Source organism: Lathyrus oleraceus, unplaced genomic scaffold (assembly GCF_024323335.1).
Source record: "Lathyrus oleraceus cultivar Zhongwan6 unplaced genomic scaffold, CAAS_Psat_ZW6_1.0 chrUn0007, whole genome shotgun sequence".
Lineage (NCBI taxonomy): Eukaryota > Viridiplantae > Streptophyta > Magnoliopsida > Fabales > Fabaceae > Lathyrus > Lathyrus oleraceus.
Window position 1 is genome coordinate 195746 of NW_026112398.1, and position 18425 is coordinate 214170.

The 18425-nt window shown below is 36.5% G+C and overlaps 1 protein-coding gene and 1 long non-coding RNA gene across 4 annotated transcripts; one reads left to right on the forward strand and one right to left on the reverse strand.

Moving 5' to 3' along the window:
- Positions 1–5373: 5373 nt before the first annotated feature.
- Positions 5374–7438, reverse strand: LOC127112017 (uncharacterized). Its single transcript, XR_007798604.1, has 4 exons — positions 6890–7438; positions 6670–6755; positions 6420–6564; positions 5374–6336 (listed from the first exon to the last, which is right to left on the reverse strand). It is a non-coding gene; the product is annotated as an uncharacterized LOC127112017 (long non-coding RNA).
- Positions 7439–16851: 9413 nt separating this feature from the next.
- LOC127112016 (uncharacterized) lies at positions 16852–17723 on the forward strand. 3 transcript variants are annotated; one of them, XR_007798603.1, is made up of 4 exons: positions 16852–17004; positions 17089–17153; positions 17257–17304; positions 17395–17723. XR_007798603.1 is itself a non-coding variant. In XM_051046215.1 (2 exons), exons 1-2 carry the CDS (start codon positions 17226–17228, stop codon positions 17616–17618), a joined length of 303 nt encoding a protein of 100 aa, XP_050902172.1. In that variant the 5' UTR covers positions 17160–17225; the 3' UTR covers positions 17619–17723. The 3 variants fall into 3 exon arrangements, 1 of the variants encoding a protein (XP_050902172.1); XR_007798602.1 differs by lacking the exon at positions 16852–17004 and having other exon boundaries at positions 17041–17153; XM_051046215.1 differs by lacking the exons at positions 16852–17004; positions 17089–17153 and having other exon boundaries at positions 17160–17304.
- The last annotated feature ends 702 nt before the right edge of the window (positions 17724–18425 follow it).

An 18425-nucleotide genomic window follows, 5' to 3' on the forward strand; every position in this document is an offset into this window, starting at 1 on the left:
AAACTTGTCTAGGTACGGATGGAAAATCCTATTCATATACTCCATAAATACTCCAGGCGCATTAGTCACACCAAAAGGCATTACAGAATACTCATAATGTCCATACCTTGTTCTGAAAGCAGTCTTCTGAATATCTTCAGTTTTCACACGTATCTGATGATACCCAGACCTCAAATCTATCTTGCTGAACACACTCGCACCAACCAACTGATCCATCAAATCATCAATCCTCGGCAAAGGATACCGATTCTTGATCGTCACTTTATTCAGTTGCCTGTAGTCCACACACAACCTCATAGTACCTTCTTTCTTCTTAACCAACAACACTGGTGCACCCCACGGTGACACACTCGGACGAATAAATTTCTTATCCAACAAATCTTCCAACTGACTCTTCAATTCAGTTAACTCAACAGCAGACATACGGTACGGAGCCATCGATATCGGTCTAGTACCAGGTACCAAATCAATCGAGAACTCAACTTCACGCTCTGGCGGCAATTCATTCACCTCTTCCGGAAACACATCAGGAAAATCACACACCACAGCCAGATCACAAATCACCAGTTTATCTTTAGCTTCCAAAGTCGCTAACAGCATAAACAACTCTGCCCCATCTGCTACTTCCTCATTCACCTGCCTCGCTGATAGAAACAAACTCTTTCCTCCTTCAATCTCAGGAAAAATCACAGTCTTATCAAAACAGTTAATAGAAACTCGGTTAAACACCAACCAGTTCATTCCCAAGATAACATCAATCTGCACTAGTGGAAGACACACAAGGTCTATCCCAAAGTCTCTACCAAAAATACTCAAAGGACAATTCAAACAAACTGACGTAGTAGTCACTGAACCCTTCGCAGGAGTATCAATCACCATACTACCATACATCTCAGATATCTCTAATTTAAGTTTCACAGCACAATCCAAAGATATAAAGGAATGAGTAGCACCGGTGTCAATAATAGCTACAAGAGGAAAGCCATTAATATAACACGTACCTCGGATCAAACGATCATCTGCAGAAGTCTCAGAACCCGATAAAGCAAAGACCTTGCCTCCTGACTGATTCTCTTTCTTCGGCTTAGGACACTGTGGACTGATATGACCCAACTCTCCACAGTTGAAACAAGTCACAGTCTTCAACCGACACTCTGCAGCCAAATGACCACCTTTTCCACACTTGAAACACTTCATCTCAGCACTGGTACACTCATGAACACGATGTCCAGCCCGACCACATCTGTAACACTTAACAGGAGCACTAGAGTCTCCCCCACTAGGCCTCTTCATCCCACTCTGCCTCTGGAAACCTTTGCCAGCTGCATACGGTTTCCCACGATCAATCTGATTCTTACCTTTCCTATCAACCCTCTGCTGATAGCTCTCTGCTCTGGCCTTGGAATCCTGTTCAAAAATCCTGCAACAGTCAACCAAGTCAGAAAACACCCTGATCCGCTGATATCCAATAGCCTGTTTGATCTCGGGACGCAACCCGTTCTCAAACTTCACACATTTCGAAAATTCTCCAGCAGCCTCATTATAGGGAGTGTAATACTTCGACAGCTCTGTGAACTTAGCAGCATACTCAGTAACATACCTGTTACCCTGCTTCAATTCCAAAAACTCTATCTCTTTCTTTCCTCTGACATCCTCTGGAAAATACTTCCTCAGGAATCTCTCTCTGAACACAGCCCAAGAGATCTCAGCATTACCAGCAGTTTCTAACTCAGTGCGGGTAGCAACCCACCAATCATCAGCTTCCTCTGACAGCATATGCGTACCGAACCTGACCTTCTGGTTATCGGCACACTCAGTCACTCTAAAGATTCTCTCGATCTCCTTCAACCACTTCTGAGCACCATCTGGATCGTATGCTCCCTTGAACATTGGAGGATTATTCTTCTGGAATTCACTCAGTTGACGAGCAGCTCCCATTCCCACAACATTCGGATTCCCTCCAAGTACTCCAGCTAGCATACCCAGAGCCTCAGCAATTGCAGCATCATCTCTACCTCTTCCAGCCATCTCTATTCTGAAACCCAAACAACTAAAACAATGAGTACTGATAGGGTTACACAACACCTATCCCGTACAGGGGAAACAGAATAATTACGACTCGACTCGACCGACCAGACTCTGATACCACTAATGTAACACCCTTCTAAATACCCCAAAATATTTAATTAAAATAATAACATATCAATCAGAGTAATTATGCCCCGAAGGGTGTCACACAATCATTTCACAACAATTATCAAAATATCCTGTCATGCTCATTTAAATCAAAATAAGACTCTTTTGCATAATTCGCAGCGGGTACAAAACATCGACATTCAAATCATGTACTACATTACATGTAAAGTTGAATCAACAACTAAATTAAAACATAGTCAAACATTCCCTCCCGATGTTACATCTACCAGAGCATGACCCACTAAGGACGACACTAGACTCCATAGCCTAGCTTCTACTCAACTCACTGCTCGTTACCTGAAAAATAGTTGTAAGGGTGAGTTCCTCAATCAATATAATAAGCATTATAGAACAACATGTAATGTTAAGTAAATAACACATCAATTCACCCTAATCAGACTACGCACTCAGCAACGGCAATATCCGTTCAAACATCATATTCAACAGTAACATATAGCATATGTATAATCTCAACCATACTCGACATCAACAACACAACACACAACACACATATAATACTGGAATACATCCATTCATATTATATGCCATACATTCATTATGCAATGAGACTCCACACATGCGGTACCGACTATTCTCGAACATATAGTTCAAGCTCACCGATCAAATCCAGATACGGCTACTAAGCTCACTAGTCCCACTCATTTGAGATCTAATGACTCACTCACCAATTCCTCACCATGGGAATTAGCTACAGCCCCGAAGGCTAGACTATGCACACTAATCATCTAGCATGCAAACATCAACAACAAATCTACAATGATTCACTCACTAATTCCTCACCATGGGAATTAGCTACAGCCCCAAAGGCTAGAATATGCATGCTAATCACCTAGCAATGCAACAACAACAGCAACAATTCAAGAATAGACATCAGCCCACACTCTAAGCCATAAAACAGTCTATTCACAAATGCATACATAACTGATACATTCACGGCATCATGCATATCATCACACATCATTAATACATTTTATCACGAAAGCATATCACATCATGCCACATAATCAAATACAGTATTAGCACACTCTACTAATACCTATACTACTCAAAACAACGGGAAATGATCCCTGCTACATCATACATCAGCTAAGTACATCACTCAGCCTAAACAACCAAAAACTGCATAACAACAGCACAGAAAAATCACAATTCTGCCCATACGCGTATTGCCTATGCCCATACGCGTATTGCCCACGCCTGACCAAATCCATACGCGTAATGCCTACGCCCATACGCGTATGCTACGCGTATCACATTCCCATACGCGTACCAACAGAGACCAAAACACGTTCAGAACATCATCTTCCTCATCCATACGCGTATTGCCTAGTGCCATACGCGTACCAGCCATCTCATACGCGTATTGCCTAGTGCCATACGCGTACCAGCCATCTCATACGCGTATTGCCTAGTGCCATACGCGTATGACCAGAAACCAGAACTCTCAGATCTGCAATGGCTTTCTCTGCTACGAGATCTATCCAATTCACCCTTCCACAGTCCAAATTTCACACAATATTACTCATATCATCTAACCCGAATCATCCCCTATTCGATTTCACAAATCCTAACATCACTACATATAATTTCTACGAATTCCTTCGATTAAAAATCCCGATTTCGTTCATCCAATATTTCACCATTTTCAGCATACATCAATCTAATCAGAGGTAAAACAATAGTTTATTACTACCCAGTACATATCATCCCATAATACCCGTTAATCGATGATAAACCCCCCTTACCTGAGTCAATCCGGCAAATTCCGTTAGCTTCAAGCTTTTCCTCTTCTCTTGCTCTGCCTCTTTGCCCTTTCTCTTTCAGCCGCTTCTCTTTTCCTTTTTCACGTGAAAACCCTTTTCCAAAAAATTAGGACTTTTTATTATTCCAACTTATATACTCCAATAATAAAACCCAATAATATTATCCCAATAATAATAATAATCCAAAAATAATAATAATAAAATTCCCAATTATTTAATTAAATTAATAAATAAATTATTAACTCAATTTTAAATAATTATTTTATTATTATCGGGGTGTTACACATATGGTCTTGGTCATCCAAACAACCAGCCTTCTTGTGTTCAAGCACTAGAGTGTAAAAGATCTGGAAGTATGAACCCCTCCAGTGTAAATAGTGGTTCGGAAATTTCAGAATCGGTGCCCGATCAACAAAATTGCAATTCACCCGAGACAGTGCAAAATTGGTTTGGTTGCATGAAAATGTGCCTGGAGTTCTTTACCAAGTTTTCTGCATCATCTGAAGATACAAAGAGTTTTATATTGCAGAGTCTTACAAGCATCGATTGCTTGTTTGATTTATTTTGGATAGAAGGTTTGAGAGATGATGTGCTTGGGCACATACTTGATCTCATGAAGATTATGCCATCCTCGGAGGAAGATAAAAAAGCAAAGTTACAGTTATGCTCTAAGTATTTGGAAATGTTTACGCAAATAAAAGAACGGGAGAAATTTTTTGTTGATCTGTCTATTGATATGTTGGCTGGAATGAGATATATTGCTTCTGGCTAATCAAGCATACTATCAGGCACTGTTTCGTGATGGGGAATGCTTTTTGCATGTGGTATCATTACTTAACAGCGATCTAGACAAGGAAAATGGGGTGAGATTAGTTTTAAATGTACTCCAAACACTTATTCGTCTGCTTGCAAATAATGATACCTCAAAGGCCGCATTTAGAGCTCTAGCTGGAAAGGGGTACCAGACTCTGCAAAGCCTACTGTTGGATTTTTGCCAGTGGCATTCAAGTGAAAGCCTTTTAGATGCTTTGCTTGATATGCTTGTTGATGGTAAATTTGATATCAAGATCAGTCCTATAATTAAGAACGAGAACTCGTGATAACAATTTGTTGGGCAAGTTTGAGTTGTCTGGTATTCCACCTGCTCCAAGGGGTGTTCCTCAGATCACTGTCTGCTTTGACATTGATGCCAATGGTATTTTGAATGTCTCTGCTGAAGACAAAACTACAGGACAGAAGAACAAGATTAACAACAAAGAAAGGAGTATTATTTTGAAGCAGCAGTTAAAGTGGGATAGAGCTTTGGAGATTTTCAACTGGTTTATCGATAACTCTCATGAGTTGAATGTCATATTCATTACAAATCAATAAACTTGTCATCATCATACATGTAAAACATGAAACAAGCATAGAGCATAGAAGGTTTGGGATTCTATATGAAGAATTATAGATAAAAGGAATTAAAAATGGAAGTTGTTAATTAACATAGATTTCTTCATAATTCAATCGCAAATTCACACAAAGTTTCAATGGATTTGAAGTTGCAATTGAAATCACCACTACCAAAGAGTTTCTTACTACGTTCTTCTCCAACCCATTTCACCTACAGCTCCAATTCAATCCACTTCACCAAAAGTTTGCTTCTTTCTCCACAATCTTGGCTACTTCTGCTGCATCAGCGGCGAAACCAATCGCTTATGGTTTCAAAACTTTGTTGTAAACTAGGCAATTCTGTTACAACCTTTAGGCTTACATTGACAGCATTCTTTTGACCGGCAAGAAATGCATCCAAGTCCTTGACTGGTACATCAAAAAAAACAGCACCCTGTCCATCTGCAGTTAGAGTAAGACCTCGCACCCCGTCAACCTCATCCTCGGCCTTGGCAAGAGCTTTTGCAATCATTAAATCTGAACCGTGTCACGAGGGTAGTCAAGAAAGATCAAAACAGTAAAGAGTACTGCTACAACTCAGTTGAGTAAAGTGTTGCCACAAATATCATAAGTTCTTCTGCTTCCATGACAGAGCCAACCGAGAAGGATGAAGCACCTAAGGAAAATGTTGTTGGATCGCGAAAGTCTAGAAAACATGCAAAGCTAAAATTAGATTCTGAATTTGGACCAGTTACAGTTCGTATCCCCTAAATTTGAATAATAACAGGTGCATTAGAATCATTAAAGAGTTTGGTTTGTTCAATAATAACTAGAAGTACAATGCATATCTCTTCCAATAATAAGAAGCATACAACAAGAATAGCATCAACAGTTGGACTAGCAAAGACATCGCCACATATGGCTGCAGTCAGCATTCCTTGCCCCACAAATCCAGCGTGAGCAGGCTCATGGCCACTTCCACCTCCTGCAACATGAAATGCAAATTGTAACATCATGACAAAACCACAAAAAGCATCAAAGTAGTCCTGCAGTAATACAACAACACACCAAAATCAAGTCCAATTGACTGATCAGAAATTAACAGCAATACAAGATCATTGCTCCTGCCTCTAATTTAGTTGGCTCAAGAAATAACAGGTTTTGGAATGGGACAAGGTGAAAACCAAATCTCCTCATGTCTTCGTCGTTTTTACTGCAGTAAAAAAACACAAAAGCAATTGCAAGTCAGTTGAAAATTCAAGAGTTCCCAATTTGGCATCCAGACAAAAAACGAAGAGAAGGCATGAGTGCAGTTTACCGGTTCTGATTTAGCATCAAGTAAGGCCAATCCTGACTGAGCACATCAAAAGGGATTTGGCAGAGACCTCTTTTGATCTCAAAACCCTAAAATGCGTGGAAGATAAATAGAGAGAAAGAGGAATCAGAGAGGATCGGCCGAAAAACCCTAAAAAAAAAAGGTATTTTGGAGACGGCGAGGAGGACACAAAAACCTAACGAAAGAAAGAGGAGAGATTTACCTTGACGCCGTTTGGACCAAGCTGATACTGAAGTTAGAGCCAGCAAACGAGCAGGCAGCCAAATTCGAAACGACGGGAGAGGGAGCCTTTTGAAGAAGAACGTTCCAACATCCGCCGGTTGATCTCTTCGTGAAAGAGGTAAGCATAGGTTCTATTCCGGCTTTGGTTTTACCTTCTTGTGAATTTTTACTTCATCATCGCCCTCACTATGTATGTTGTTGGACTTGTTTTACTCGTGTTTTTTTGTCTCACGTTCAAATCTCTTCCCTGACTCTCCTTGGGACCATCCGTTTCTACTTGAGGGAAGGAGGCGATTTCTGGTTTTTAAAACGTTACTGTTAATTAACCTTAAATGTAATTGAAAACCCATTGTTGGAAAATGCATCGCATGTTTAAAGTGGTTGAAAGCCTTTCATTTCACCTGCCCTCCATTGATTGCACCGACCACTAACAGTAAGGGTCTTCATTGATTTTGTTCCGTCACCCAACAGCCATGCGGCTAGGGTGACTGTTGGGCTTCTCCCATTCATTTGGAGTGGGCCTCCTTCGACCAAACCCAAGTGTTCGGTCCATGTTGGCTTTTTGTTATTTGCTTATTATTCTTTTTTTTATATTATTTCGTTGTTTATATATTTGGGCCACTGCAAGTCTAACAGTAAGCTAGTCATGGCCTGATGGAGATGAAGGTAGCTCACCTCCCCTTTAGTCCTGGGTTCAATACCTAGGTGTGTTATGTTGGTTCTTCAACATTTTGATTTTTCCATAATTTCTTTAATTCTCATATTTAGTTATCTAGTCTTACCATTTAACCAACATGTTTATATCATTTATTCATTTTTATTATTTTATTTTTAACATGACTTATGTGATTATTCAATTTTTTTGGGATTATTATACTTTGTGTTTGTTCATTCGTTTGTACAAATTATTTGCCTATATGTGTGAGTTATGTCACAATCATGATGAATCATCTCAATCTCATTGATAAAAAAAAACTCATTCAAAACCATTTTTTTCAAACTATAAAAATCATACTTTCTCGATTTAATATCGAGCCCATTTTTATACCCTTGTAAGTCGATTGCTTTTTAAGCATCGCCATCAACCTCACATAGCTTACTCTTGGGCTTTCTTACAATGAGCCGGTTCCTTTGCACTTACACTCATACATTGTTTAATGCTTTATTATTTCATTATTTGATTCGATTATATATTTGTTTATACCTTACTTGTTTGATTAACTGTGGCCTACTTGTATGGTGTATGAGGCATATATTTATATTGTTTTAATTGCCATGACAACCCCCATTCATAACAAATGTACCCCTCTCCCATGAAATGTATAATATTTATTCTTTCATTCTTTATTCATCTGTTAATACAAGAATTAAAATGAACACCCGATCACCATTTCAAAACAAGACCAAAACCTCGATCCAACGTCGAGTGATCATTTTTCAAAACCTAACAGAACCAGCACGTATTCATCCACCCTTTTGTAAGTCGATTGCTTTATGCATCGCCATCAACCTTGTAAGTCGATTGCTTCATGCATCGCCATCTACCCTTATCCCTAACACTTCTCCTTGCTCCACTCGTCAACTCTTGTTCCGATTAGGTAGCACCCATTAGATAGAACCCTTTGTATGATAACATAGGTAGGATTCCCATATTCTTTTGTATGATAACATAGGTAGAATTCCCATATTCTTTGCATGCTAACATTAGGTAGATATTCTCATTTGTAAATCCTAAACACCTAAGTATATATTGCATGACAACTCTAGGGCAGAGCTTCCCCACTTCTAGACCTTTCCGAGCGTCTCCGATCTTGTGGCATGTAGTCTGTTCTATTGCAAAGAGGTAACTGCCTAAGACTCGATTCAGCGAGCTGCGACACCTACTGCTAGGACGTGAACACATCGCTCACTCTCCTTTGACACAACTGGTGTCCTCCTTTGTAAGTCCATATTCAGATGGCAACCCCTATAAAGGGGAACTACATCGCCCTGATCCTTGTTCCAGACGAGGTATGTAGGCAGGTGGTCGTGCGAGACCACTCCGGGCACCTTTCTTTTTTCTTTTTGTGTGTGCTTGACAGTTATAGGCTCGAGTTCCCGACTCCCTATTAACTTGTTTGTGTTGTTGTGTGCTTGGAAGCTGATGTAAGTCCATCGAGTGGCATTTGGGTTCCAGTGTGCGTGTGTTTTGGTTCGGATGCCGATGTAAGTCCAGTGATTGGCGTTCGGGCTCCACGTTTGCCTTTTTGTGTGTGTTTTGGTTCGGATGCTGATGTAAGTCCAGTGATTGGCAGTCGGGCTCCACGTTTGCCCCTTTGTGTGTGTTTGGTTCGGATGCTGATGTAAGTCCAGTGATTGGCAGTTGGGCTCCACGTTTGCCCCTTTTGTGTGTGTTTGGTTCGGATGCTGATGTAAGTCCAGTGATTGACAGTCAGGCTCCACGTTTGCCTTTGCCTGTGTTTGTTTGTGTGCGTGTAGCCGAACTACGGCAACTCTGATTCTCATGTTCAGATGAGATACGTAGGCACAAGATGCGATGTCTTGCCGAGTTTGACTAACGACTAACAACTAATCCTTGTTTTCTTTCGCCCTTGTTGCGATCCTTTCTCTCGCCCTCGTTGCGATCGAGAAATTCCCTTCCTCTTGCCCTAGTTGCAATCGAGACCCTTATTCCCGTAGTTAGTTTGAACTACGTTTTGCTCTGATTCTCATTCCCGATGAGATACGTAGGCATAAGACGCGATGTCTTAGCGAGCACACATCTCTTTCACCCATAGGTAGCCGAGCTACGAAGACTCTGATTCTCATTTCAGATGAGATACGTATGCAGTGGATGCGACATCCGTGCGAGTCATTTTTCTTTGACCCCTTCTTTTAGTAAATAGTACATTAGATAAACAGACACCCTTTAGACAAGAAACAACAAGAGTGGATCCCGTAGAGTACTACGGATGCGTAGGGGTGCTAATACCTTCCCTTCGCATAATCGACTCCCGAACCCAAGATTTGGTCGCGAGACCTTGTCTTTTCCTTTCCTTTCTCCAGGTTTACTTCGAGCGTTTCCTTTCCCTCCTTTGGGATAAATAACGCACGGTGGCGACTCTTCTGTCATTTCTTTTCTCGCCGGTTGTTTTTTTTCACCTCTGTATTTTTCGGGTTGCGACAGTAATTACCATAAGCCTCTATATTTTGGGCAAGCTTCTGATAATTTTATTTACATGATCTGCAGTAGAATAACCTTTGTCCAAAACCTTTAGTGCTGCAACAAGAGTCTGAAACCTTGAGAACACATTCTCAACAGTTTCATTATCTTCCATCTTGAAGGCTTCATACTTTTGTATTAAGGAAAGTGCCTTAGTTTCTTTAACTTGAGAATTTCCTTCATGAGTCTTTCTCAAAGAATCAAATATATACTTTGAAGTGTCTCTGTTGGTGATCTTTTCATACTCATTGTAAGATCCCAATTTTGACCCTAAGATCCCTCATGACTATCTCATCATATGAATTAGCATTGGGACCATACCTTGGCATCCTCCTTACCACTCATCCATTGGGTTTGTACTGGGAGAGATCACCAAGCACCATGTGATTGTATAATACTTTTTATTTTTATCATTTACTAACCAGAATACCAAAAATATGTCTTTGCATTTGTCTAACTCTTTTGTAGGTAGAGCACATGATCACCTTTGATTTATCAAGTTCACATCTAGGGTTTAAGACCCTCATTGCTAAGAGCTCAACCATGAAATGATCCACAATGGCTCTAGGAATTATATATGAGTCCCTATGATCTTTACATGGTATTATGATCAAGAATTCTTCAATAGTTTGGAATTGGTTTGCCTTGGAAACCCTAGTTCATCTGGGTATCTTTTGTAACTTCTTCAACAAGCTTCTTCAATAATTGATCAAATATTTCAAGGGATACTTCAAAATTCATCATCTTATGCACATATTATCTCCCATGAGTCCCAAAAGTCAATAGAATTGCAAGCTAGCAAGTTGGTTGATGGTGGTTGACTAGAGGAATTCATACGATCAAAACTGGGGTTCCCTAGACCCTATCTCCTACAAATTTTATCATATGAAAATGACTCCAAGATAAACTTTACTCTAAATGACATTCCAAACAACTTTCATGTTGAAGTCTAGAGCTATTTTTGCTTTGAAAGTCATTTTTTATGGTGAAAGATTATAGGTCATTATGTCTAAACCCTAATTTGGAGGTCAACTTCCCAAGGCCATAACTTGCTCAATTTTTAGGATATGAAATCTTTCAAAGTTTCACAATCAAATTCAATGTATCTACTTCAAATTTTATGTTTGTAGTAAGAGCTAATTCAACTTTTATGAGCATGTGATATGAGGATACATTATAGGTCATTTTGGACCATTACCATTGAACAAGTGATTTTCCTCAACTTCAAAAATGCATAACCCATTCATCTCAAATCCAAATGAGGTCAAATTTGTGATCATTTTGAAGGACTTTAAAATATCTACAACTTTGATGAAGACACCTTTCTTATTTGAAGATCACATAAAAAGTTAGCCAAGGTAGAATAAGTGAACATATGGCTTGACACTTCGAAAAAAATTTGATATGTTAAAATTTCCAAACTTCCACCTCAAAATTCATCATGATACAAGATTCAAATGGAAAAGTGTTCAACATAAGAGTTGTTCCTCTTGATCTAACCTTTCCAAAGAGTCCAATTTCATCCATTTTGGACAAGGTTTCTGTGGTATGTGCATGGCTTGAACATGGCATAATCATTTGGCAAGATCAAACTTCAAACAACTGTACACATTTTCCTTGCATTCCAAGTTGCACTCAGACTCATTCACACTTGATTATGGACCTAATTGAGTGACTTCATGGGCCTGTACACGCCCATGCAAACATGCATCATCCATTGCCAAATTTGGAAGTTGAATTTGAAGGTGCAAGTATCACAAGCTGCAGCTATAAATGGAGGCCTCTAGCATCAAAATTAAGGACCCTTGAGTGCCAGCTTTACTCCAATACCCCAAACCCTCACATTTGAAAGGAGAAACCTTAGAATTTTCTTTGAAAATTAAGTTTGAATCACACTGTTTGGAGATTCAAAACTCCAGGGATCCAAAGCTTTTGTTCCATTCTAATCTACTTCTGCAAGCTTCCTGAGTGAGATCAAGCAAGAATCAAAGCAAGAGCAATCGAATTCTGCACAGCATTGAAGGTATTTTCCAGATTTTTTCTTCTCTTCGATTCTCTCTCGATTCTCATTAATTCTCTTGGATCCTTGGTTGTCTGAAGTCCTACCAATGTAGGCAAGAAGATTGAGTTGCTTTGAGGTCAAATCGAAGCAACTCAGATCATGTACCTCAAATTTCAACTCCATGTATCTCTCAATATACTTGGAGTTAGGAGGAATTGAGGTCAGATTCGTGATCAGTGCCATTTTTTACTTTGAAATCATGTCCTTCTTTTTTATTTTTGTGATGGTGATTAGTGAACCAGTCCGACCAGGGTCGCCTGAGAAGGTGACCGTCGTTTTGCTTCGGTGATGAGCTGGAATGGTTCAGATCCACATGATCATTTCATTTTGTTTTAATCATGAGCGTTGATTTTGAATACCGTTTGTGTGGCGCGCTGACTCAAGTGCATGGTGGAACGCGCGTTTGGATCCACTTGATTTGCCACCTCAATTAATAAGGGAGATCAAGTGGTCCACGTATTTCTGATTAATTGATTTTCATTTTAATTATATTATTTTCATTAATTCATATTAAATTTAATATTGATCCAAAAAATATGAGAATTTCACCAAAAAATTTTAAATAAATTCCTTTTTCATTTTCTGAATTAAAATTATTTTTTGGATCATTATTAATATTTTTCATGATTTAATTATTTTTGTGAATATTTTTAATTGTTTAAAAATACTTTTAAGTTTCCAAAAATTATGAAATTTTTTCTCCAAGGTCCTTTGACCTTGTTTGACCTATGATAAATCTCATGGCCATTTCTTTGGTGTTTTGATGAGATTTTAGGAAATTGATCAACCATAATTTAATTTAATGCATATTTTTATTATTTTTAATTGTTTAAATGCCAAATTAATTGTGTAGAGCCATTTTAGTTGACTTATTGAGTTTGACTTGTGTTGTTGGGTCTTGGTCAAGGTTGATTTGACTTTGTTAGGTTAAGATCGTTGGATTTAGGGGATTGATGGAATGTACATTCCATCTCCCAAAATGAATGAATGATATTAATTTGGTAAAAGTCCTCCTTTGAACAATTTGTGTTGAATCCATTCCCCCTCCCTCTTCATCTCATTCCCCTTCTCCATTCATTCATGTCATGGACCTATGACATCTCTATATCCTAAGGCTAGTTGATTGCAAAATCAACATGAGTATGGATGAGATTAGGTCCCCCATTTTGTATATTCTTTTTGTGTGTGGTATATTTCATGAGCATAGTTCATTATACTATGTCTCTAACATGCATTAACACCAAAATTCTATTGCCCGACCTCAAATAGTTGTGACTTCTACATAAGTTCAATTACGATTGCTTAACATAGCGTTAAATTTGTGACACAAAAGGCATAATATTCTAGTTAGTGAGATTGTAAGTCTCCCCTCTTTCATGGTATTGTGTGGAAACTTGGCCTTTTTTCCTTCCTTTGGAAGATGTCTTGGTTCAAGGATCCATGCTTGTGATAAGTGGGTTGAGTGTTCTCCAAAGAATGACTTAAACAAAACAAAGCAAAAGCAATACTAACTTCTAATCAACTAACAACTAACATTTAATTTCAAGTCATTTACTTTTATGCACTTTAATTTTTAAGCTTTTAATTCATTTGTCATTATTCATACCATTCAATTTGTTTACTTTAATGTTATTTTCACTTTGCCCACTTGGGCCATATTTTGTGATACATTGTGGTTGTATATACTTGTTTGTTTATTTGGTCTTTTGACCTTAATGTACATCATAAGAATAAAAACCATAAAAAACATCTTGTGTGGACTGTTGGTTTGATATGAGACTATTGGACTTAGAATTTAGGCAACATTCCATATGCAAAGGACTTGGCCAATGCCAACTTTCATGAAACTAAGTGCTTGTGAAGTGAACATTCATCTGATATAATATTGAAGATCCATTTGAGTTCATCTGCAACATGATCATTGTGAAGCTGTTATTGTTACCCTGTGTCTCATGCCATCTTTGAAGTCATCTGATACATGAGAAATTTTGAAGAAGATCATGGAGTTGCTAAGCTTGGATGTGGCTATCTTCATTTGATGCCTTGCTATTCATCTTGCTATTTGTGTATTGATTTTGCTTGATTCTAAAGTCCAATGGAAATTTGGGTTTCTATATAACATTCTTGTCTATTGGATTACAACTCATTGGTCAGATCTTTTCAACTCTCAACTTTTAAATTTTGCTTAAGATTAGTCTCTTCATCTCCTCCCCATTTATTTAATTTCAAAATATCTCCCCCTTTTTTAAAATCTTCTTTGCTTGTGTTTGTTTTCTAAACTTTGACCATATTGCAAATTAGAAACTTTGGCCTTATGCCATTGCATTTTCAAACTCATTTTCTTAAACAAATTTGTAAATAAACTTAACTATACTTGACTTAAAATTTTCAAAATACAAAAAGAAGTAAGACCCATTCAAACCATTTTTAGGCACTTGTGCCTTTGATAAACTTAAATTTTTGTTAAAAGCAATGCACTCATTTTGAAATTGATACCACGAACTACGAGGTTTTGATCCCTCATTTTTATGTTGGTACGTAGGCACAAGTCCGAAGGTCTTGTCAAACACAAAAATATGATTAATGAATTCTTTTCTCATCCCCCCATTCTATTTATCACAAACCTCATTTGTATAAAAACACATATGCACACAAGAAAGGGCTCCCTAGAAGTACCTAGGACACTTTGGGTGCTAACACCTTCCCCTTGTGTAACCAACCCCCTTACATGTAATCTCTGTCATTTTATTAATTTTGATTTGAAAACTTCTTATCTTTGGGTTTTGTTTGTACTTTTCCCTTTTCCCTTGGAAACAATAAAAGTGTGGTGGCGACTCTGATTTTATTGACGTCTACCTTATCCATAGCTTGATAGATATACGTCATGACCAAGAAAAAAATTTATATTCTATATTTCCAGTAATCAAACTTATGTCCATCAAAAACTGGAGGTTTTAGACTATAGTGATATCTATTAGTAGCAGGAGCAACTGGAGTGAGATAACAACCATTATGTTTCATAAACTGGATATTTATCTAACACTGCGAAGTCTTTTATACACAATCAATACCATAACTGGAGTTGTGATGCCAATTGAAGGTGACGACAAACACAAGAAATGAGGGTTCGAATTGGATTTCTAAAAATGAAAACTTTTTTAACCCAACACAACAAGCAGAAAACAACGAACAAAAATGAAGAAACAATTATTATTATCCTAGTTCACTGTTAACTAAGCTACCTCTAGTCCACCAGCCAAGGTGATTTCGCCTTATTAATAAGGATTTAATCCACTATAACCAAACTGATTACAACAAAAAGACCTACCGTCAATGTCTTCTTGAGTATTCTGACTAAATCCTAGTCACTCAAGGAAAATACAATCAAACATATTGAGATACAAATGTGTGTTTACAAAATGCTTCTAAGAAAGCAGAATACACGAATGAATACAAGTTTTTCACACTAAATATATTATATGAAAAGTATGAACAAAAGTTCTAGCGTGTGTTCTCTTTTCTCTCAAATATTTTACAAAGTGCATTGTTCACGTAATAATAATCTCTTAGAATGTGTAGCACAATTTCATTCTTCAAAGTCTCCTTTATATAGACAAATTGTACAATAGTACAATCTATAGCCCACAAAATCAGTGTAGTGAAAATAATATTTGATCTTGTATTATGTATTATTTTCCTTACGTAAAACCTTTTGATATTATCTTTAATATTAATGGGCTTCTGATAGTTAGGTGATAAATAATACATAAGAGAAGATTGAAAGTTTGGTCGAGAGAAACTTCAGAACTTTAGCATATGAATGTATGCTGCAATAAAAATGGGCTTAGGCCCTGAATGTTTTCTAACATTTTAATTAAATAATTTAATAAATAATCATTTAAATTATTAATTATGTAAAAAAAATATTAAAAAATAAATTATCCTAATCAGTGATTCCACGTAATTAAAAATAATTTTTAAATCCTAATTATCATTGTTATATATGCAAAAATGGAAAAAAAACTACAAAAATTCAAAGATAATCAAAATTAAGGAATCAAGGTTACTAATTTTATAATTGAACGATCAATTGTTTAAAATGTTCAAATTTGAGAATAAAAAATATATTTAAACCTTAAAATAATTTTTATAATATAATATATAAAATATTTAAATCTAATTATAGTAATCTATTAAAGATAGAAAAACACGCCAATTGATTTAACATGGCTTTTTAAAGTATGTTGATAGCGCCAATTGGTTGAGTCATTTGATGTATATATATTTTTTCTTTTAAATATGAAGATTTTTAAATTAAAATAGAAATCTTTGGTATTTCGAAAATAAAATTATGAAATAATATGAGTATTGAAGTAAAAATTTAATATCTTTCCTTATCAAAAGTAAAAGAGAAAATTTGTGAATTTATTTTACCAAAAACTGAAAAATGAAATAACAGGACATTAAACTTGCAAACTTTTTTGCACTTTATGTGTCAGTCCCCCATCCTATATTTATTGCAAAGTCAAACTAAACAAAGATAGGTAAGCAAGAAAGTTGCACACAGATATATAAACTGATTCCAATGTTTAGTAGAGTTAAATGTGATGGGACAAGCATGCAAAAAGCAGAAAAGTTAACATCAATAGTTGAACAAATCTGTGTACTGTATTTTATCTTTATAGGATTTTGTTTCCTCAAAAGGAAGCTAGTCCAAATGAAGGGAAGTCACACTGCTACCCTATATACCTACCACAATCACACTTTGTTTCATACACATAAATGAATGTGTTCAAAAGTAGGTCTGCAGTTCAAGATAAAGTGTCTTAAAGTAAAATGTCATTTTCATTGCCTTTTTTACTTTCTTTTTTTTTATTGTATTAGGTCATTTAATTTCTCTAGTTATATTATATAGTTGCAAATAGCATCAGGGGCCACTTAGGAAGAAAAACTCATCTAGTGTTGAAGACAAACAAAAAGGTATAATTAGTGCTTCATCCATTTTCATATAGTTAGTTATCTTCATTAGTGTTGTTTCATGTTTTTTTATACATGCATGTTCTTTTTATGTTCTTATGTGCAGTAGCAGGAGAAGTCATGGAAGGAGGTAGCTCAAATAATACAGATATAGGTATTTAACCAAACAATTTCACGCACATGATTTTGAACATGATTTGGTATTCTAACCATTTACATATTCTATATTGAAATTTTTTGTTAGGGCCAAAGTTGTCGGAGTTGAAAATGTTGCAAAAAGTGCATGATGAAAAAAGCTCAAAAATTGAAGAGTTGAAGAAACAGATTGAGTTAACAAAGCAGCGGTTAGAAAAGAAAGAGATGACAGGAGATAGAATGGGAAGTTTCAATGCCTTAAGCAACAAGTATAACAGTTTGAGGGAGGAATACAATGCTATGCTAGCTGAAAAATCAAGAGAATCAAATTAGTTTTATCTCTAAACTTATTATATTAGCCTCAACATTTAGTTTTAATTGTTACTCTCTCCAATCTCATATATAAATAAATATTTTAATTTCTGATTTATTCAATAAGATAGTCTGGTTTAAATTAGATAAATTAGATAAATCTAAATAATAAATATTTATTTATGTATGTGAGTGAGATTATAAAGAGTAGTATTATTTGACTGATTAGTAAAGTTTATATGTAGTCAATGCTATAAATGTATAAAATCAAAAGTTGGTTATTGTTTCTACATATTCGAAATTAAAATTCAATTGATTTAATGTTGAGTTGTATTATCTTTTGAAATTAATAACCATAAATCAATAATCATCATCAAGATGAATGCAATACACTAGATTGTCATTATTATGGAAACAAAAGTGATAGTTCTGTGTCTAATTTTGCAATCAAATTTGATGCATGGCAAAAACAATACTAGGAAATATATGGAAAATGACAAATAATTGCATCAGCCAATTCTTATTTTTTTAAAAAGGAAAATAATATATAAATAACAATGAGAAGCCAATCACACCAACAAAAACAAGACAAATATACATACTATAGACAGAAAGAAACCAATGACAAAATAGAGATAAAAAAATAAGTGTTCATCAACAATTGAATATAATCTCAAAGATGAATGAATAAGGCTAGATCTCCCCAACCAAGAATCTATTGAAGCAAGCATCAACTTCCACCTAAATATTAAGAACACATCAAAGGGAAGGACATAGACACTCATGTCATTATTGGCTTAGATGTAAGATAGGATTCAAGTAAGTCGG